Source organism: Erigeron canadensis, chromosome 6 (assembly GCF_010389155.1).
Source record: "Erigeron canadensis isolate Cc75 chromosome 6, C_canadensis_v1, whole genome shotgun sequence".
In the NCBI taxonomy this organism is placed as follows: domain Eukaryota; kingdom Viridiplantae; phylum Streptophyta; class Magnoliopsida; order Asterales; family Asteraceae; genus Erigeron; species Erigeron canadensis.
In genome coordinates, this window is record NC_057766.1 from 21,552,023 (window position 1) to 21,575,485 (window position 23,463).

The window sequence follows — 23,463 nt, forward strand, 5'->3', positions numbered from 1 at the left end:
GGGTGATAGCCTAATGGTTAGGGAGTTTTCCATTTTGTGGTTTCTCCCTAGAGGGTCATGAGTTCAAATCTTGCCACATGCAAATGTGGTGAGGGGGCCTTAGCAATGTTATACTCATCTACGCATGAGAGAGCAAACCCTTTAGGGCATTGCCCATATTTGAACCCGGCGTGAACACATCAAAGTTGAAGGGGTTAACCATTTATCCGTTCTGCCTTTAGAGAAAAAAAAGTGTATTGGGTGTTGTTACAGGCACCATGGAATGTGTCAAAAGATACACAACCCTAAAATTTGTGATATTTAAAATTTGTAATTACTACTGTATATTGCAAAACATTCAAATTTTCTACATTTAATGAAAGACTAGTGGAAATTAATCATCTGTATATCAACCAGTGGTAAATCTGGAGAGAGTTCAAGTTGAAAGGATCGAATTGCGCCTTCTTTAATTTTTTAATATGACTTTAAACAGCAGCAAACGAGCAATGGATAGCAGATATATACTAGTAATTACCAGTAAGTAGATCTAGAGAAGGTAGCTTGGGTGGTTCTTGCCCATATTGTGAATCAATAGCCGCCATATTATCCATTTCCAACCTTTGTTGCCGGCTTAATGGAAACCGGCCATAAACTGAGGTTAAATTCGCACCTGTTTGTCTCCTCCTCATCTGCACAATTAACGACACAATAAACAAACATTAGCTGCAGATACATATATTTATATTGATATTTATATTTATACCTCTGACTCAGATCGAGCAATTGAGCAATTGGTATCAATTAGTGAAACTGATATATACATATATACCTTTGATTCCGTAACATTGGTATTTTGTAAAATGATATGGTATCAATCTTTAACTTTTCAAAAAAATAAAAAAATAATAAAAAATTATATGGTATCAATCTTTAACCATCTTTAACATGAGTATTCCCACTATATCATGACATACCCAAGTTAAGAATTAATACCAAAAAGTTCAAATTAACGTTTAGTTTCAACCAAACTGATAGTAAAGTTTAATATAATTATTTTTTGTTTAGATTGTGATAGTAAAGTTTATATAATTATTGATGTGCATCACAGTGCATCAATGTTATTAAAGTTTTATATAGTTTGTAAAAATGCATCATGATGCATCAATATGCATTTGTTTTATATACCCGATGTACGGATTATATATATATATATATCGTAATATATATTGATTTTTGTGTGTAAAGATAATAATATTTAAACATACCCGATCACGTGTACTTGGTCTCTCAAATGGTAGTCTAATGGTAATATACATGTATCATAAGTATTAGTTAAGATCTAATATTACTTTTGGCATTGGTGATGATATCATCTTAATCTAACTTACAATGGTGAAACATAGTTCGTATTAGTTTTAAAAATTTCAATCACGTTTAGTAACATTAATAGATAGATAAATAGTTAAATATTAAGTAAAATTAAATTTCACTTATTTAGATTTTTATTAGAATAAAAAAAAATAATAATGACGAAAATAGTCCATTTGATCCTACCAACTATCAGTAAAAATAATTTAACAATTAAATTATATATCTAAGGTTATAAAAAAAAAAAAAGATAAACTCATCGATAGAGATAGATATCAATTTCATGTTTTTCGAATTTAATTTAATAATTATATAATTAAAGAAACACCATACTTCCATGTGCTATCCTCATATAAATCTAATAAGAAATTTTTAATGACAATAATAATAAATTTTCATTTAATTCCTTAAAACTAAATTAGGTACTTAATCTAAAATTAATAAAATAATAATAAGAGTTATTTCATATATACCCCTCCTAAAGCATGAAATATCATATTTACGCAAATCTTGCTTTAAGACCATTGTACATTATGTATTGAAAACTTGTAATTTAGGTATATATATATGATATTTATGGGGTTTAGGAGGGGAAATACTAAGTAGTTAATCACTAAAATAACGGTATAGCAGTCAAGGTTTTGATATTTGATATATTGATTATAGCGGTGGTATAGCGGTAACTCAAATATTATGCAATATCTATATATATAATACTTAACACTTAATTATATATTTAATAAATATGTCACAAGTCTTGTCAATTTTTGAAGGGTGGTTCTAGTCAAACATGAAAAAATAAAAGTCCAAGGGATGTTATGTAATTAACTAAAAGGTTATTTAAAAACAAAAAAAACCCTAATATATCACAAGTCACGATTTTTTGTGATGCTTCTACTCCAATCTTCATCTTCTACCTTTAGATCTTCTTCTACCTCTAGATCTGGTGAAATCTTTCTTTTCCAAATCAGATATGCTATTTTAAAACTTTTTTAAGCCTTGAAATATGTTACTATGAACAAAACCTTGAATAGTGGCGATATCATTGCTATTTAAAATTCAAAATAGCGGAGTAATAACGGTAAATAGCGCCGATAATAGCGGAACTGCTATTTTGACCGCTATTTTCACTACTATTTTTTTATGTCCGCTATAGCACTGTTATAGCGTCGCTATTAACTACATAGGGGAAATATGATTTTTGCCCAAATAAATAATATCTTTGTTGTTTTGATATTAAAAAAGTGGATGGTACCTTTTTTTTATTTTTTGAAACGTATATATAGAAAATAAAATCATTAAATATTAAAAACATTAAATATAGTTAGTTGATAAATATAACTTATATTAAATATTAGGAAACTGAACTTATAGTTTTAATGGAACACGTGTCGTTCAAAGAAACGCCATGTGTCACATCAAGAATGCTACAATCCTGTTTTAATATATATACTAGCGGATTTACCAGGGTTCAACTCGGGCCTTTTAATAAAAAATTATAAAACTAAAAAATATGCATTTAATTTTTGTTATAAATATATTATAAATCGATATGGAGATAGTAAATTGAATAATACAATAATTTATAAATTAAAATACCTATTGCATTAACAAAACATAAAAAGGATATTATACTATATAAAAAAATTTCTTTGTTTGTAATAAAAAATTATAAACTTTAAATAAGCATTTAGTGAGCTATTTTTAATTAAAAATATTATAAATTATTTATGACATCATAATTATAATAAAGATTTTTTAAAAAAAAAATGTAGACTTGCCACATCATATTATTTCTAGAAATACTTTAGAAAGACAATTGTCTTTTATTAATTATAAAGATATATATATATATATACTAGATTTTTGATCCGCACGATGTGCGACTATTCAAAAGTATAGGTGAATTAAGTTGGCTAAAAGTTTATAATGTATACGTTAACAATTATTAATAATTTGTTTTCCTACCTTATATACACTAGAAAAATCTCATCTAAACTTTAAGTGGTCGCATCATGTATTCTTGATGATAATTTATCAATTTGAAGCAAGTTTTTCACAATGTTAAAATCCTTTATATAAGACCATCATTTTAAATATAATATTTGTTACTTAAAAGCATATAAACTTTAAGAAATCGACTGATATTGTATTGCGGTTGTGATTTTAATTAATAAATAAAGTCTAACTTTTTCTTTAAAGATTTTTTATATCTTTGCCTAAAAATAATTGTCATTCAATTTACGATTTTTTTTATGATTTTGTAATAGATAGCTTTTATCTCATTGTCAAAAAAAAAAAACTTGGTTTTGTGTGATTTTGACATAATGTATTTGAAACAATTTCGCAATTAACAAAACTTTTGCGAAAAAACATTAAAGTTTATATGATTTATGTAATTGCTAGTTAAATGACAAGTTAATTCAAGAAGATGATGATCTTAAGCTAACATTAAAAATATTATAAAAAATAATAAATAAAGAAAAAAACTTATCTAACAATGTTGAGGAAAAAAAGTTGAAGTATTTATCCATATAATCCTTTTGTCATTAGTTGTTTAAATACAAGATTTTACAAATCACACAATTTCAAACTCTTATTGAGCTTAAATATTTTATTTACAATTTGTCAATATACAATATCATGATATATTAGTATTTTATTAGTTATATTAAGTCTTTTACCCGTACAATATGCGGCTAATTAGAATATGGTTAATGGAATATAAGAAGAATAATCTATATGTAGGCATTTATTATAACATACTTTTAAATAAAATACATAGCAACCATGAAACTAAAAAAATTCCAATTTGCCTTATGTCGAAATGGTATACTAATTTTAAATAATTTTTTTGAGCTACAATATTAATAAATAATAAAGAATTAAGTTAGAATAGCAAACCCTAATATTGAGAAATTTCATATTAGTAGTACAACATGTTCTTTGCTAGTTGAAGATGGGTTAATATATTCAGAAGTCAAAACATTGGACACCAATACAATTAAAAATGATTGAAAATATGTTAAACGATGGGTTAATATATTAATACAACATGAAATTTTAGATGTGAATGTGAGGACAACATTTTCTTACATAAATATTAATACAATAATAACCAATTATGAATAAAATTATCTAAGAAAATGTGAAAATACACAAATCTTGTATAATTTCAAAAATTGTTAATCTATTCATGCCAACATATAAAAAGGATATATACATTTGAATATATATTGTCTAACATTTATAAGATTTATATTATTTTTACTTTCAAATTTATCTAAATAAATATATTGATAAATATTGTAAAAATTATGAAGATGTCACATAAAATGAGGTTGTTATATTGTTTTTTTAAATCTTTTAATATTGACATTAATAAATTTACAATGAGCAATATTTAAATACCAAAATATTGTAGTATGCAATTTTAGTTCCAGTTCTTTAAAAATCTAATATTTAAGTCATTTTTAGTAGTCAGGAAAAAAAAAACATGCATGAATGAATAGACAAAGAGCACGTCAAATTAGATACAAAATGAATAGCTAAAACAAATAAAAAAAATTCTAAAGTTTAAATTTAATTAACACTTAATATTCTTATGAAGAGTAACACATTGACATAAATGAAACACTAATAATATAATTTATAATTAAAATGCATTAAAATGATAATAGATGATAGAATCATCAAACAATGAAAATTAATAGTTAACAATTATTATATAACATGCATCATGAACAAAAGTAAATATCTTTATTTAAAAGGAATAATATGAATCATGTTCAAGAATTAATGATTGATCTATTTAAAGAGTTTAATAAATAATGTTGAGTCCCAATGCTATTTGTAAATTTGGTGATAACAAATTTGATATATAAATATTTAGTAATCTTTTTAGTTCTTGTAATCTGATCTGGGTCAGACTAAGCTGACACAACTTGCGATCTGTAACTGACCCAGATCATGCTTCATGCTTTGTAATTGTTTAATCTTATGGAAGTAAGTGTTGTTCAAGCTGCATCAAATTGTCTTAACATTCAATCCAAGTCGAAGAGGAAGATTGAAGATAGAAGACCAAGCTGATAGTGGAAGTCAGCTTGGGATTAGCAGTCTGCTTGAAGAACACTTAGACAGATTTCCTTTTGGCAAACGAGCAATCTGTGTCTGACAATCAAGTGAAGAATGACAACCTAGATTTTGTTGATAAGGACAAATGACGTGACTAGGAAGGTTCCTAGAATCAAGGTTAGTGACAGATATACATATGCGTGTCCATATTCTTATTGGAAGATCAAAATGACGTGCTGCAGGTTTTGGGGACCACAAGTACGATGAAGGCACGATCCAATATTCCTTTGATCGTCCAACAGAAAAAGAATACGTGGCTTTATTGTATACTGTTAGAACCAGTTTCGTCTAAACTGGCCAGTCTCCAGCTGCATCTAGAGACCAGAAGATTTGTCCAGAAATATATTGCAACGTACAGTTTATGCAACTGAAGACTTCCTCCAGTTGAGATTTGATCAGAACTGAAGACATTCCAATTGACGTCAAAGACAACAAATGGAAGATAGAGAATGACAATGGCAGCGAAGCCCATTTGGCATTCCACTCAGATCGAAACTGGAGAATATCAGTTTAAAGCCTTTACAATGCTTTACACTGTTTACGAGGAAGACCTTTTTGCTTTATGCAGCTTTATACACACAATATCATTTGTCTATGATTAAAGTACAAAATTGCATAAAGCAGGTTAGATAAAGTAATGTCTTGACTTACCTTATCAAGCATTTCAAAGGAACTCACTTAGTTTCCTTAAATGCTATCAACCATATTTATACGACAAAGTTGGATTCCCAATGCCAACTTTGTCTATAAATAGAGGTCTTTGCACAACAAGAATAAAACTTTGCATATTCAGACTTTTGTAATATTCTTGGTGTACTTGTGCAATATTCTCTCAATCGTAAATGGGAACACTTCACAACTTTAAGTGTTTCGATTGTTAAAAGAGAATTTCCTAGTATAGATCATTTGTATTTCATAGGTTGTTAGGATATTTACATTTATGTATTATCTTGGTTCCGCAACAACCTTGTATTTTATTTAGTATTAATAAATAAAATAGATTTGAAAATTACAACTTGGTCTCACCATTTTACTTCGTTATACTTACTTATTGCATTGTCTTTTTCTTTGTCACCTACTAAGTAATCTATTCAAGGACTTGGTATACAATCACTGTAATTGGTCGTCTCTAGTTCAGTGTTTATATTGTAAAGAAATCTCACCATTGACATAGAGATGTCTTCAGTTAGTACCATCTCTTGAGTTGGGACTTATAAGTGGTATCAGAGCAGAAGGCTAACATAATTGCCTAGATCTGCTAAGATGTCTACTACTGAAGGTGAGAATGGTCCTGGTAATGATGAAAACACTAATGTTAACAATACCATATCTAATCAAAATGCTAATAACAATCCTCCTCCACCTCCTCCCAATGCCCCAAACCATGTCCATGTCCATTACTCAAATACTCATGTTCCCAAAATTGATGGGAATGGTGAAACTTTTGGGACATGGAAGGCTAGAATGCTGCTGCATTTTGGTGGAATTGAAAGGTATATGTTAAAAATCCTTAAGGATAGACCATATATACCCATGTCTCTTGGGGTAAGTCCTCTTCTTGATCCAACTGGAAGAAGAGGGTCTAGAGAAAAACCAGAAGACCACTGGTCAGATGAGGATTGAAGACTGGTAGACTTGGATACTAGACTGAAAAACATGATCCTTGTTGCTGTCCCTGAAGACTTAATTCCAACACTAGTGTTGTTTCCCAGTGCCAAGGCAATGTGGGATGAATTAGTCATTCAGTTTGAAGGAGGTGAGGATACCCTTGTCACTAGAAAGGTTGCTCTGAACAAGAAGTATGAATCCTTCTTTGCTTTACCCAATGAAAGTCTAACTGGTACCTACACCAGATTTACTAGTCTTATCAATCAGTTAAGAGGGTTGGGTATTGAAAAAGACAAAGACATTCTTCTTGAGAAGTTCTGTGATGTTCTTCCATCCAAATGGGAAAACATGATTCTTGTCCTAAGACAAGGTAAAACCCTGTACAGTCACACTCTTGAATCACTCTATGAAGCCTTAAGATTCATAGAGGATAACAATGCTGCAAGACTTGTGGCTGAACAGGATGCCATAAACCATGCTCAAAGTTCCAAGGGAACCAGTTTCACTAGACAACCTTGTGCTGCCTTAATTTCTTCTGAGAATGTCCAGTTACATTCTATGAAGGAGATGTTAAGCAACTTACTGAACTCTGGGTTAACCACTGAGACCAGTGTTGGTTGTGATGAAACTGACGATGATGACCTGGTAGCCATGATTGCCAAAACCTTTAATAGGTTTAAGCACAAATCTAATCGATTCAATGGTTCCAACAATGCTTCCAGCTCCAACTCTCTGGACAAGGCCAATCTTACCTGCTATAAGTGTGGTAAGAAAGGTCATTTTATGAAGGATTGCAGGTCTAGTCAAATGAACAATCAATCTGGTCCCCTTATCCCAACTTACAATGTGCCTGATGATAAATATAAAGCTAAATATAAGAAGCTTAAGGCACAAATTGCCCTCTTGTCCCTTGAAAAAGAAAAAGAAAAGAATAAATGCATGATGGCAAACACTGAAGGGAAGTGGGAACTCTCTGATGATAACAACCGTTTATATAACCTTGATAGGATTGCATAAGAAACAAGTGTCGGGATAACAACCGTTTAACCTTGATACGAACATAATTAAATCATTAAATGATCATATAACCTTGAAACCTTAATTTGGATCGATAAATGATCACACAACCTTGAAACCTTGATTGGGTCATTAAATGATCTCATAAATTGGGATCGTTAAACAATCACCAAGCCTTGAAACCTTGATTGGATCATTTAATTAACCTCATAACCTTGATTCACAATTCAAACGAACATATAACCTTGATGAACTAGCCAAACAATCATATAACCTTGATTCACAATTCAAACGAACATATAACCTTGATGAACTAGCCAAACAATCATATAACCTTGATTCACAATTCAAACGAACGTATAACCTTGATAAACTAGCCAAACAATCATATAACCTTGATTCACAACTCAGACGAACATATAACCATGAAGCCAAACAGTCATATAGCCTTGATTACTTACATAAACGAACACATAACGATCAAACTAAACCATGAAGCATGATGTACACTTTTCACCCCAAAATCATGTAAAGAAAAGGGGCTACGAACTCACCTTGAGCAGCTACAACAAGTTTAGATTAATCTACAAGCGAGCAATATTCGTCACACGATCACAATCTATAGTTACACATGCATACACATCAATATACGCCCATACGTTCCAAATTTCGGGACATGATTGATCATAAGAGTCAAAATAATGTTGTTGGATTGATTAGTGTTCAGGAGGATGTTAAGAAATGATTTGATAAAGTTTAAACGAGTCAAAAACGAAAAAAACTGAAACTGATAGTGTTGCCCCGCAACGTTTTTTGTTGGATGCATCATTTTTATAATATGCATCCAAGATGGATACACAAAATAAAAAACGTGATTTTTTTTATTTTAAAGGATCAATGTGTTGTTAAACACTTAAATAATGATAATTAGTTATGCACTATGTTAGCTTTATGGACTTTTAATGCATCAAAATGATGTTTTTAAGTGTTCTCACCATTCTTATTTTAAAAGTGTTCTCATCCGAGTGTTACCCTACCCATGTAATCAAATCCTATTCTCCACCAGTTTTAGAATTATCAACGGCTTTCCTACCAGTTATGATCTCCAACTCTGTGTTCTCGAGTTTTTTTTTAAAAGAAAGGGAAAAAAGAGAAGAGAGGTGAATGGAAGAGAAGGGGTAGATTTTCTTTCCTTCCAAATTATCCCAAAAGTGGAAGGAAAAAATTATAACCAAAATGTATTGATTTCTCCTTCCAACTGCTTTCCTTTTTTTTCTCTTCTTCTCTTTAATAAAACTCAAGAACACAAATATTTTAAAAAACCTTCGTGTTCCCTTCCTTTCTCTTCAAACAAAAACTGAAGAACACAGCGAAAGTATGACCTCCAAAAGTATGATCTCCAAAAGTATGACCGTGTAGCAACATGTGTTATCCCCATCAGTACAATAGCCAATCAAGTTAAAGAGATAGGGGTGGTGGTGGTGAAGTAAACCAACATCAACACCTCCCGTGAGAATTCCCAGTTTCCTTGTACAATCTAAACGCATACACACTCAGTGTTTTGATGTATATGGAGAAGACAAATAAAGTTTGCAGAAAAGAAAACTACAACTCAATAAATTCATTCATGTGATCATAAGGCCTATATATAGCCTTTGAACACAAACGTGGGAACACAAAATAAAAACTTCCAACGTGCCTAAATATCCTGGCCACTCTTTTACCGTACGTGCATAAACATGACCATACTAAATAAATTGTCAAACTAACCGACTAAACATACTAGAATTACATACTAGACTTAAGACACATACTAATTAAAATCTATTAGATAAACAACCATATTCCATGCAAACTAACTAGATAATGTCCATCCATACTAAAAAATTGACTTTGACTTGTGCTTGACCCGACCGGAACCATCTGATCCATAAACATCAAGATTAACCCAACACCCAAGTATAACCAATTATTCACAATTCCAACTTTTTTATGTTTTCTCAAATACAAAAGAAATGTGGACTTTGTTACTTAATTGTTGTCAATTATTCAGAGATTATAGTGCTTGTTTTAATGTTCAATGTAGGTATTAATCCCTTGTCACAAAAACACAGAAGTTACTTTTTCTAATACAACTTTGAAGGAAAACGTTGTGTATATTGAAAGTGTTAAAAATCTTGAGTCAGTTGCTTCATCAAATAGCTCATGCGTAAACAAACTGAACTAACCTGATTTGAACATTTATATACCCTGCCAAAACCTCCCTCTCCAAGAAGGTAAGAAGACAATCACCCCTGTGAGATTTTTAGTTGCAGCAGGCATTTTGCGAAATGTGAGAGTTTGGGCCGGAAATCTTTGGTCCCTTCCTAGGCTTTAAAGCATTTCACCTAATCCTCTCTAAAATATGCATATATGTGTAACAATAAGAATCAAACAAAAGAGCAAATTTAGTTACACGCAAAAAATCTATATTGGAAATGAAGCTACTTGTTTCATCAAAATAGGACACTGAGTGACTTGTAAATAAAAGGAAGGCTGTGAACAGGTTGAGAGGCTGCAATACAATTTAGGCTATCAATATGATATACTTAGAAAAGAAACGTCCAAAAGGTCAGACTCAAAAACGAAAGTGTATCGGTAGTTTACCAAAACTTGGTCTCTCATTAAGCATTCAATCACACATTTCCAATCCTTCTAGATGCTAACATTAAGTATATAGTCCTTTGTAGAAGACCTAAAAATTACCAGACAAATGACATGTCCTTCAGTTATTGAAGAAAAAGGAAGTGAACTGATTGAGAGAAAATATAATGCACATATAGCTCAACTACTCAAGAAGGTAACCAATCCAACCCTATCAAATTCAGATTAACAATTGAATTCACATATAATATTTTCGGTAAAACGCAGTTAAATAAGCTGCACCCTTACTGCTGGGACGGAACTCGGCCTCCCAACCGGATTTTCTACCTCATACAGAAACAAATACAGGTAATGGGATTGGGAAGCGATGACTTTCCACGGGAAACTGGCAAGAGCCAATTCACTAATTTATGGCGTATTACATGGAACAGTAGCTACCATATCTTGATATCTATAACCATAAAGCTTTATACGATTAGGCGGTCCTATATATATAAACCCACCAAACCTGCCATCCATTGTGTACGGCTTGACCCTCGGTCTACATATCCAAGGTCCGGTAATTATCACAAACACCGAGTCAGGTCATAAATGCATTTAGTTCACCATATAATTCCAAGTCACACTTTAACAATATATAGTGCAGTCTTCATCGACCAAAGTAGCTTCTCTCATAAACAGTCTAAATAAGTTATTATAATAAGTTGTTACCAATTGCATAATCTTGTATTAATAAAACCAGTATTTGCCTGCCTTACTTTTAGCAGGAGCTTTCTTTGGGACTGCTGCTTGGGCTCTTCCTTTCTTTGCGCGCAGCAGGAGCATCATCTGAAGCCAACATAAAAAAAGTATACACTAAAACTAAGAACAAATACATTGAAAGTGATCAAAGTTTAATGAGATGAAAGGGGGTCAAGTGCGTTGAAATGATCAAAGTCAACTTTAATGCATACAACTTCGCAATAGTTAACCTGCCCTTACTGTGCCAAGAACACACATGTTTTAACAAATAAAAATGGCGGGATGGAACAAAGATGTTCTCATTTAATACCGGTTTCCATTGGTTAAGCAACTGCTGTGATAGTGGCTTTCTTGGCAGCAAGCTTTTGGGCTGGTTTACTAGCGTTCCTACCACCTCCAGGGCCCTTGGGGTGTGCCTTTCCTTGTTGTTTCCTATTTTCTGCTTCAGCATCTCTTTTGTCTTGTTACTGATTAAACAGGCAGAGAGAAATACTAAACTTTAATACACTGCTGACTTTTTAAAAAATAAAAGATCTGAATCCAATCATAATCAAATAAACATCCATCTAATATCAATTATTTAAGCTATTTCTGTCTGATTTTTGGAGCATCAAAATCTAAAAAACTGATTGTTACACAATGCACTGGGAAGTGGGAAACTCATGGGGCAATCAAGTAGCCCAAGTAACAAATTACGAAGAAACAAAGAGTTCAAACAAACAACAAATGAAAAAATACAAAACACAAATAAATAAAATGTATAAGTTACTGCAGAAACCTGTGGATCTTCTCGAACACAAATTCTGTCCGGTTGAATCAAATAAATCATTGATCACCTGTAAAAGAAGCATAGCACGAAGTCCATGTGAGTAAGCTTCACAAGTGACATGACATTGAAACATATGACATTAGTGGCAATGAGATATGTGTAATAAAATGCATACTCATCAATTTTTGCTAGTTCGCTATCAGTCATCTATGTGGTGTAACTAACCTCATTTTAGATTTTAAGATATGATACTCGCAACAAGAATTTCCTTCCTACAGTCTGCCATGTGAATATAAGGTATTTATTTCTCACAAGCAGTGCTCCTTAAATGTCAATAACTAACCTATTGTGACAATGCATATAGTAAACGCAGATATTTGAATATATAAGAGATAGTGCATGCGTATATGTGTTGGGTTATATAACTATTTATCACAACAAATCATAAAGCACGCAACGGAAGATAAGATCTATGTAGTTTAATTAATTAACCAAAGTATAGAAGATGTACCTTATAATGGAGAGATTAAAACAAGAACAAGGTTTAAACTAACCTCTCTACGATTGCACAGTCAACGTTGGAACGTATGTATGCTAGTACTTGATCACGAACCGAACAACCCTTTGTTTCTAGCTAATAATTTCGACCCAAACAAAAACCAAAAACCCTTTTTTCCTTGTGGTGGTCGAACGAACCAAGAGGGAGGGAGAGAGAAGAGATTTTTAGGGTTTTAGAAAACCTAATTAATTGTGTGTGAAAAACAATTAACCTAGGCTTCTATTTATAGGCTTAGGAAACTTAATGGCCAAGTCTTAGGGTTTTGGGACCCTTAGTTCGACCCCCCCCCCCCCCCCCTAGAACATTCTAGAGGGGTTTCCTAATTGTTTCCTAATTCCAACTCTTCTCCGTTAAGTCCGTTAGTTAAGTACCGTTAACTTTTAACTCTTTTAATGAACCTCCGTTAGTTTTTCGTGATCAAATTAATTAATAAATTACATTTAATATATTAATCAATTTATAGTTACATTTACGTTGAGGTGTGACCCCGTAGGCTTAAATACTTTTCGGACATACGTTCATTTTACGTGATCATATTCCAACAATCTGATCATTAGATATTGATTTTAAAAATCGTTAAAGAACAGGCTCATGGGCAAGAGTGACTTTTCCATCACAACACTGAACGGAAATGTTGTTATAAGGGTGGATACAATTGCAATGCACTTTCAAATATTAAAATTTAAGGTTCTGAGGAACACTTACATCCTGGATAACGTTGAACACGTCCTACCAATGGTATTATTCTAGGTGAGTGGTGATCATGCTGAAAAGATAACTGTAGAAGAGTTCGGATCAAAATACAGACATTTTGATAAAGAAACTAAGCTAACTCATAAGCGCTAAAGGCATGCATCATAAGTAATGTTTCCAGATAATTGCATCACACTTTATCCAAATCAATTCAACACTTCCCATCTTAAATCTGTTCCGGTGCTAGCACCAATAGGATCAACCAAGTAACTAACCAAGTAACTAATAAAGCTTACAGGAGGCAACTCCACATACAAAGCAAAAATCGGAGTTATAAGGAGCATTAAGGAAGTTTGAGCAGCTTATGGGTTCATGGCCACATCAGGTAGTAACGGAAGAATATCGCAATTCAATGCCAAATCAGCAGTAAAAAATTTGTGGCTCACAAAAGAAATAAACTCTTTTAGTTGTTATGACTGGTTTTTAAAAGAGAAAAAGAATATAAACTCCTGTTTGGAGACCAATCATTTAGAATTGTTCCACATACTAATCTCCAAGACTAGGATCGGCCAATATTAAAAGAATAATTTCTATGCAGTAAATTAAATGATTTCCTAATATCAAATTAAAAAAGAAAAAAAAATCCACACAGCAGGGTGAATATTATTGTCATGTATACAGAATTACAGATAGATCTTTCTGGTACAAGCAGGCTTACAAGCATAGCTAACCCTAAAAGTTCAGAAACAAAAGACAATGAAATTCTTATTACCTTCTGAATTGCATGAAAAGGATTTGTGATTCCATGTTGGAATTTTTTGAACCGAAATAGTATTTATGGAATGCCGTTGCACCCTCCGCTCTTCTTCAAATAGATTTAGTGAAATGGTGCTTGATAGTGATATGGGTGTCAATATACAGTTGCCCAATTCCGAGAAACTTGACTTCTGTAATAACATACAAAAATAACAAACAGGATTATATAAGAGACATATAATATAGCAAGAGAAAATAATTCAGTCAAAAGTATAGTGAAAGAAACAGTTATCAGGCCATAACCAGTGTATGTTAATTCAAAGAGTGAATGGTGTATGAAAGCAGAACATATATCAAACGAAAGGGAACTACAGATCAACTGGCATTAGCATATAAGTGTCTTTTAGAGATACGGAAAATGCTCTTTTCAATAATAACGATTCATGTTTTATGACAAGTTAAATTTCAATGATACATCTTGAAATCCCAGATAAGTGATCCTAATCCACACAAAACTGAGAATCTTGAGGAAATATAATTTCTCTATGACAGGAAAGGTTTATGGTCATTGGGTTTGTTGCTATGGAGGGATGTAGTCAATACAAATATAACTAATGGAAATTTCTGACATAAATCGAGATGTTACCTGACTACAGGTAAAAGTTCTAAATACAAAACTTAATTAGCACAAGTCTAAAGCCAACACTAGCAAGACCAATGACTTATGAAAAACACTAGTATACAATGCAACTAATCTTGGTTTGCGGTTCGGTTAGCAGACTGCCAAGAGGGTTATATGGTTCACCAGTACGCCCAAAGCAAATGGGTGGACGTCATAAATACTACGACATCCAAACTGCAATTGTCCTTTACGGACAATCCAATATCCCCCGTTATCGGTACGGCAATACACATAACCAAATGAAACTTTATAAGCTAAATGTGTAAAACTGAAAACCTAAGACAGTTTAACCCTCTTAATAGTATCAAAAATGACTAGAACTAAGGTAAATGTCAATGTTGATATGGCAGACACTCAAAGCCCTTTGTATCTCACAACCAAATGGCAAAATCATCACTAACTTAACAAGTCAAATCCTGTGGCAAACTACAAAATCTAACAACAATGGAACCCAATCCCTATGCGGGGTATGGGGAGGTGAGGTGTAAACAGTCTTGCCTCTACCCAGAGGTAAAGAGACTGCTTCCAAAAGGCCCTCCGGCCAAATGCGGCAAAAGAATAACCTCCCCTCTCAGTTTAGGCCTACTTCTTATTGTGGCCAAACCACTACAAAGGTCGAAGAAATCAAAAGTCTAAATAAAAGTCTACGTAACATTCTCTCCCCGCATGCCTTCAAACCTGGTCCACGTCCTCTACCATGACAACTCCTTTGGAGCATTCGATGTTATGTCTCCTCAACCCCCCCGATGTGTATTTTCTAGTCTTAAATTTATAAACACGAAATACCTAGCTACTGACTACTACACACTTACGGGCAGTGAACCCGTTCGTATGCAATATAGTTGACTTGGTAAACCGAGGTCGAACACAAGGACTTATTAAGCAAATGTTACAATAAAGTGATTCAGATTAAAAGGGGGGTTTTGTGGCCGAATCGTCAATGATGATTATAATCCAAAGCTGAAAAGAGATAAAACCCTGACAACTTGTTTGCTCCAAAAGCTTAGAACTATGAGAAAATTAAAAAACTTTTATGCAAAAATTCGTCCTCAAAAACTGAACCCTAATCGTCTATGTATACAAAAACAGCGTGTACGGCCGTTAGTTTACTTCTTCCTTGTAACGGCCGTTACTCCAGTAACTGCCCATTAGTACAGTAACTGCAAGTTACAGGTGAAACCCAAAATCACTATATAACGCCCGTTACAACTTCCAGATTTCGTTTTCTTCGTCTTTCGTTTGATTTCAACCGAAACCTTCTCCTGTTTCTTCCATAAGTCATCAAAATCAACCAATTCATTCGTCTAATCAATTTCCAACATGAAAAAACTTAACACACCCTCAAAGCATCGAAAATTGGATATAAAACTATAAAAATAATGAATAATTGGTCCTAAAATCACGTGGAAAATTGTATAAAATATGACACATCACCCCCCCCCCCTCTTTTTTTTTTTCAAATTAAGCATTGTATACAGATTGTGAAAAGTCATCCAGCGCATACCAACATCCATACCCTCCAAGTAATAATCATAAATTGAGGTGACTCATATGTAGCACGGTAGCTTCTTTTTTGGTTCTTTGTTCCCTGAAACGTTAAGGGCAATTTTTTTTTTTTTAACAAACCACCAAATTGATGGCATAAGTAGTTTAATTATCCTATTTACTACCTTATAGAAATTCTAACCTCATTTTGAAAAGTTAGAAAAAAGGAATATGCGAAATTACCCAATTGCCCTTAATGAACTAATTTACACCACTAGTCCCTTATTTCTAAGATATCTCCATTACTACTTTTACATCAAATCACATTTACATCAACCTACACCACCGCCATCACCACTAGTGGCTGCCACCAGATCGCCGTCACTGCCACCGCTGCTGCATTACGCATTTACCCTTCTAGTAAAAAATAACAAAACATCTCATTTGGTCCAGATACAGTGAAGGCCAGTCACTTGTTACATAACTCCTCCAAATCAACAATTTATGAATACAAAGCATATATGAACTTAATTTACATCTTTGATCCTTTCCTTTCTCCAATAAGTAAGAGTCTTCAGGGATTGACGAATAAGGAACCCGGCTATTAGACCATTATAATCCGTCTTATATAAGTACTTCCAGATCACACAATCATTTGAGTATATATGAGAGTCATGTAGTGACTAAAGGTTCAACCTTATACTATTCCGCACAAGCTAACCACAGAGTAGGCAATATTAACTAAAAGGTGCTGAAAACAACCCTAAACGACATTCATTATTTCTTTAGTTAATTCTCCCTGAAAAGGCCAGTAAATCAGTACATTAGCGTAATTAACCTCTTGAAAAATCAAAACTGGACACTTATATATTAATACATCAAGACTTACATGTGAAACATGCATCTTTCTTAACTAAAGGCATAAACAATAACATATTCTACATGGCTCCATATGCCTAACAAGATGAATGATTTGTCGTGTCAGAGATATAGTAAAGCAGCCAAAGATGCAGCGAAAATCCACAAACAACTAATCTTACCCAATCTAGCTACAACCACACTTAAGGAAGTGTGGTTGTAACCTAAACAAGATATGAGGGCCGTTTCAACTGCACAAAATAAGGCATATAAGATGACAATGGAGGCCCACACGATCATAAAGCGATGGTGCGTTGTAGAAGGAGTTCCAGAGAGCAATTGCGCCTTTATTTGCACGAGGGGAAGTAACAATTTGACGATACACCAAAGAGCCGGACTAGGTAATATGTCACCCCCAACTTGTTCAGCATATGCTACTACTCGCGGGTATTGGCGAACCAAAATACGGCGTGTTTCATTAAATATGTTCCGAACACATTGGAACGAAAATGCCAAAGTGGTGATGATTCTTTTAAAGTTGATTGTTTCTGGGTTTATGTCGTCAGCCGGATTGGTGACAGGAATACCAGCATCTCCCATTGTTGATTTTCTTTTTAATTTGGATAGATTTGTAAAAGGAGGTGGGTTTTCTTATAGGCAGCGAGCTGATAGAGTTGAATGAATTTACTTGGAAAGCGATTAGTTATTACTTTGTCAAACTAAAGGACTGAATCGATAAGCGAATGATATCTGAAAACGAAACCTATCGAATGATATCTAGAAAAAGAAGCCTTAAAGAGGTCAAAATGATAGCAGCGTCTCGTTTTCCATTATATCAATTTTCGCCCCTTTGCTTTTTTTTATCAGTACATCACCCTAAAACAACTTTTTTGTATCAACAAACCACCCTCCATTCACACGCTGTTTAACTCCCTCTGTTACCCCTCTCACGTGCGTACCACGTGAGGGTATTTTTGTATTTAGCCACCAAAAACCATCAGTATATACCTATATTTATATATATTTCTCTTTTTCTCTCACCTAACAAACGACTAAAAATTCCCCAAATCAAAAAAAAACCCTTATTTCATTCCATTTTCTTATTGAATATCCTTGTGGTTTCTCAAATCCAAATTCGATGGTGTTCTATGATAAAAGCATACTCGATGATGATGGAAAACCAACTTTTAGGTCTAAAGATTTTGATAAGGAAGACGAACAACACTTGTATAATGTTTACAGTGAGTTTTTAAATTATTTTTTTTTCCGTTTAATATATGCAAGATAATGGGTTATACCTATATGTATGTATGTATGTATATGTATATTTACTTCTTTTTTTTGTTTTTTTTTTTTAATTTCAGATCGTTATGATTATTTATTTTCGATAAAGATCAACCATGGTGGATTCTTCACAACTTCTCCAGGAAGGATATATTATAATGGGAATGAGGCATTTGTGGATATCATAGATGGTGATAAGTTTTCTATTCATGAATTTAATCATTATGTCAAGAAGTTAGGTTATGATTCAAGATTGGTTATGTATTATCACTATTTACAACCAGATAAAAGTGATTTAGATGTAGGGTTGAAACCATTTGCTTGTGACAGAGATGTGATAAAAATGGTTTCTTACACTAAGTAGTTTAAATTGATTGAGATTTACATTGAGCATGCTATATCAAAAATAGGGGATTGGGAGTATACTGGGGAAACTAGTGTGGTTATTGAAGACCTAACAGAAGATAATGAGACTTTGCCTAATTTGCCTAAACAAGTTGTTCAACTTAAGTCTAAGGGTAAGAATAAACCTTTCATTAAGCCTAGAAAGAGTTTTACTAGACTTTTAGTCGAAGGCCCAAGTCAAGAAAGCTGTGAGAATAATTATTTAGGCAATGTAAATGTTGAGACCCCAAGTCAAGAAATTGAGAATTGGCAGCAAAATGTAGTTAAACCTAAGCCTAGCATTGTCATTGAAGACACAACAGATGATGATCATGTTAAAGATCCAATTGAAACCCCTGCACAACAATGTGATCCAACTGAACATGTTGTGCAAGATAATGACCCTTTTAGGCAAGATATTGATCCAAGTCAAAATGATCCAATTGATCAAATTATTCCTGACCATGTCCCTGCTAATGTGGATGAGAATGAAAATGAAAATGATGAAGATGTTCAGAAAGATAATGAAGATGATGAGTTTTTTTGGAAACATTTAGAAACATGTGATAAGGTTAATGATGTGGAGGTAGATATGTCTAGGTTTAAGGAACATTTTCAGAGGAATGATGAATGGCTTAGAAAATCTGTACAAGCTGGAGTAGGGGATTTACAGATTAATGAAAAGGTGGTGGGTATTGATTTTGAGCAATATGATAGTGGTGCCTCATCTGAGAGTGAATGTGGTACCAGCAGAAAGAAAAAGGTTAGAAGGGTTCAAAGGGTAGTGCATGCAGAGGGTAAGGAAATGGTTGGACCTTTTTATCTTGAGCAGGCTTTTTTGTGTCCAAAGCAAATTAAAACCTTGGCCAAAAGTCATGCAGTGGACACTAGGAGGAATTTGAAATTTGTGAAAAATGAACCAGATAGAATTAGAGTTAGATGCTTTGGAACCACACCATTTTCAAACAAAACAAAAGAAAAGGAATCAAAAAAAAAAGAAAAGAAATCTGATCAGGGAGTTGGTGAAAAAGTAAATAAGGGTAAAGGTGTAATTGACCAACAACCCACTTGCCCTTGGACATTGTTTGTATCAAAAACAAAACAAGATAAATACTGGTTTGTGAAAACCCTTGTAGAAACACACACTTGTCTTCAAACCATAGATATAAGATTTGCAAACTCAACTTTCCTCTCTCAACACTTGAGTAACACCCTTACATCTAACCCTGAAATAAGTGGAAAGGCCTTACAAGACCAGTTGCAGAGAGAATTTAGGCTTGGAATAGACAAACAAGTGGTGTATAGGGCTAAGAAGAAGGCAATGGATAAATTACAGGGTGATTTTGTGGGATAATATGCAAACTTAAGAAACTATGCTGAGGAATTAATGGCAAGAAATCCAGGAACCACTATCAAGATAGAATCTGAAATGCCTCCCAATCCTGAATGTCAAACTAAGATTTTCAAAAGAATATACATTTGTATTGGAGCATTAAAAGAGGGGTTTAAAGCTGGTGGTAGGGAACTGTTGGGGTTGGATAGGGCCTTTATGAAGGGACTTTATCCTGGGCAAGTATTAACTGCAGTAGGTGTGGATGGTAACAATGGTATATACCCCATTGCATATGGCCTTGTAGAAGCAGAAAACAGAAGCTCCTGGACTTGGTTTATTTCATGCCTTGGAGAAGATTTGGATTTGCAACAGATGAGCAACTTTACCTTTGTTTCAGACAGGCAAAAGGTAATAACTTTGTACTTTAATGTGAATACTTATGTATTTTGCTATATTAGTTTATAACTGTATTTTGTCAAAACTGTTAAAACTATTTAATTTTATTATGTAGGGTATTGTCCCAGCTATTGAAAGCTTATATCCATGTGCTGAGCATAGATTTTGTTTGAGACATATTCACGAGAACTTGAAAACCAAATTTAAGTGTGGGGAAGTATACAAGGAAATGTTGTGGAACTGTGCAACAAGAACAACTCTTCCTGAGTTTCAAACTGCAATGGAAGAACTCAGGGTTGCAGATGCAAGGGTTCATGATTGGTTGAGGGCAATTCCAGCCAAACACTGGGCTAGGAGTCACTTTTCAGGTACTGGCATTACCTCTATGTAGTATTATCTTATTTAATGTGTATACTTATGAATAAAATAAGTTAGTATTTTAGTAACTTGGTATACTTGTTATAGATATTTACAGGAAGGCCAAAATGTGATATTCTTCTTAATAATATTTGTGAGTCCTTTAATAGTAAGTTGGTAGATGCTAGAGATAAGCCAATTATAAATTGTCTAGAGTACATTAGAGAATATATGATGAAAAGGATTGTTGTTGTTCAACAAGTAATGGAGAAATCTGTTGGACCATTGACTCCCACTGCAACCTTGATATTTGAGGCCACAAAGAAAGAAGCATTTAAGTACAATGTGGAATGGAATGGTCATGACTTGTACCAGTTAAAGGGCCCATGGCAAGACCAAGCTGTGGTAAACACAACTACAAAGGAGTGTAGTTGTAGAAAGTGGGAATTAACTGGTTTACCTTGTAAACATGTTGTAGCAGCAATTTGGAATATGAAGGATAATGATAGGAAACCTGGAGAGGCTGAAGATTGGGTTCACACTGCATATAGACTTGAAACATGGAAGGAGGTTTATGGTCACAAGATTAACCCAGTCACTGGTGCTTCTACATGGCCAAGAAGTGCTTGCCCATACAAGTTGTTACCCCCACACCATCATACACAGGTTGGAAGGCCATCAAAGAAAAGGAAAAGAGCTGCTGATGAGAAGGTGAAAGATTCAAGTGTGACAGGAGGTAAAATGTCTAGGGTTGGGAAGACAGTCACATGTTCTAAATGTAAGCAACAAGGGCACAATCAAAGAAAGTGCAAAGGTCAAAGAGATCCAAGTTCAAGTCAACAAAACAAGGCAAATAAACAGAAGAAAAAACCACAAAGGTATACTCTTTTACTTTGTTACTTTGTATGCAGTTTTTTATGTACATATATTAACTGTTTGTTCTACAATTTCCTGATAGACAAACTGAAGGGGTGGGTTCAAGTCAAGCAGAAGCTACAAGTCATCACATACAAAGAAGCCAACCTCAAGAAAGTCAATCTCATGCTGGCAAACAAGCTCAAGGAAGCCAGAGGTCCAAAAAGACACAAGCAAGTCAACCTTCTGGCAGTCAACAAACACAAGGAAGTCAACCTAACCCTGCTTCATACCAAAGAACAAACAGCAGTCCAAAATTGGTTGTCAAAAGATTTTCTAGAATGAATTGATGCAATTGGGATATTATTCCACTTATCTGTTATGACTAGCTATTTTGTTTTGCAATTAGGATATTATGTTAGTTATGGTATGTAATATGACTTGACTGGTATGACTTATCTATCTATATGCCACTGGTTTGTAATATGCTTTGGTAAGCAAATTTTGGTGGAATGAAATGCAGAATTTAATGGCATGAGATTTAGTCACATATCTATCTATATATATGTCTGCAGAATTTTGCATCATGAGATTTAGTCACATATTTATCTTTTGTACAAAATGAAGGTTTGGTGCATAATGAAGGTTTGTAGCATGAGATTTAGTCACATGATGAATGTCCATTTACCATTTCTAACAATTAGCATATATCCAAATTGTGTACCATAATGAAGGTTTGTGCAGAATGAATGTCCATTTACCATTTCTAACAATTAGCATATATCCAAATTCTGTACCAGAATCAACAAAGCATTACCATTTCCATTCTAAAAGATTACAACAACCATAACTAAAAGACTTCAATTCATATAGCATAACTAAAACATTAAAACAACACCCTTTCCATTCTCAAAAAATATGACAAAACACCCACTTCCACTACAAAATATATTTCCATTCTAATTACCAAAAAAAGAACAGAAATACAAACAACAACCAACTACATAATAGATACATCTTGAGCCTCCAAACTTGTTTGTCTCTTTCACGCAATGAAGCTTCAGCCTTGTTTTTTGATCTTAATAATCCAGGGATAATATCAACCGATCTAGGGCACATTTGAGGATCCATCCAAGAAAAATACCCACAATTGTTCACCTTGCTTGAACATCGATAAAATCTTCTTCCAGGGTTAAGAGGGGTCCATGAAGTTAATAGAATTGCTGGATTTCCACACGAACAGAAGACAACCATTTTGGTCAAAATAAAAAGAGAGAGAAAATGTGGGTGAAGAACCTTAATTAAAATGGAGGGAAGAAAAAGGGGGAAAAGAAATAGGGAGAGAAACACAATTTGGGGGGAAAATGAAAGGAGTTTGGAGGGAAAAGGGTGGTGTACGTGTATATACGGATGGTTTTGGGTGGCTAAATACAAAAATACCCTCACGTGATACGCACGTGAGGGGGGTTACGGAGGAGTTAAACGGCGTGTGGATGGAGGGTGGTTTGTTGATACAAAAAGTTGTTTTAGGGTGATGTACTGATAAAAAAAAGTAGCATAGG

General features: G+C 33.5%; 2 protein-coding genes across 3 annotated transcripts; one reads left to right on the plus strand and one right to left on the minus strand.

The window, feature by feature from the left end:
- Positions 1 to 11,377: 11,377 nt before the first annotated feature.
- Positions 11,378 to 18,021, minus strand: LOC122605731. 2 transcript variants are annotated; one of them, XR_006324691.1, is made up of 6 exons: positions 17,475 to 18,021; positions 14,284 to 14,458; positions 13,524 to 13,596; positions 12,269 to 12,326; positions 11,801 to 11,957; positions 11,378 to 11,577 (listed from the first exon to the last, which is right to left on the minus strand). XR_006324691.1 is itself a non-coding variant. In XM_043778689.1 (2 exons), the coding sequence occupies exons 1-2, from the start codon at positions 17,890 to 17,892 to the stop codon at positions 14,379 to 14,381; spliced, it is 498 nt and encodes a 165-aa protein (XP_043634624.1). In that variant the 5' UTR covers positions 17,893 to 18,021; the 3' UTR covers positions 14,186 to 14,378. The 2 variants fall into 2 exon arrangements, 1 of the variants encoding a protein (XP_043634624.1); XM_043778689.1 differs by lacking the exons at positions 11,378 to 11,577; positions 11,801 to 11,957; positions 12,269 to 12,326; positions 13,524 to 13,596 and having other exon boundaries at positions 14,186 to 14,458.
- Positions 18,022 to 20,347: 2,326 nt separating this feature from the next.
- Positions 20,348 to 22,251, plus strand: LOC122604459. Its single transcript, XM_043777352.1, has 4 exons — positions 20,348 to 20,701; positions 20,805 to 21,057; positions 21,165 to 21,924; positions 22,005 to 22,251. Exons 1-4 carry the CDS (start codon positions 20,348 to 20,350, stop codon positions 22,249 to 22,251), a joined length of 1,614 nt encoding a protein of 537 aa, XP_043633287.1.
- The last annotated feature ends 1,212 nt before the right edge of the window (positions 22,252 to 23,463 follow it).

Excerpts from the sequence above, each read along its gene's own strand:
- LOC122605731 (XM_043778689.1), bottom strand. The coding sequence starts at position 17,892 with ATGGGAGATGCTGGTATTCCTGTCACCAATCCGGCTGACGACATAAAC. Across the intron at positions 14,459-17,474 it reads TGTGGTTGTAGCTAGATTGG|AAGTCAAGTTTCTCGGAATT; the intron begins GTAAGATTAGTT and ends ATGTTATTACAG.
- LOC122604459 (XM_043777352.1), top strand. The coding sequence starts at position 20,348 with ATGGCAAGAAATCCAGGAACCACTATCAAGATAGAATCTGAAATGCCT. Across the intron at positions 20,702-20,804 it reads TTGTTTCAGACAGGCAAAAG|GGTATTGTCCCAGCTATTGA; the intron begins GTAATAACTTTG and ends TTTATTATGTAG. Across the intron at positions 21,058-21,164 it reads GGCTAGGAGTCACTTTTCAG|GAAGGCCAAAATGTGATATT; the intron begins GTACTGGCATTA and ends AGATATTTACAG.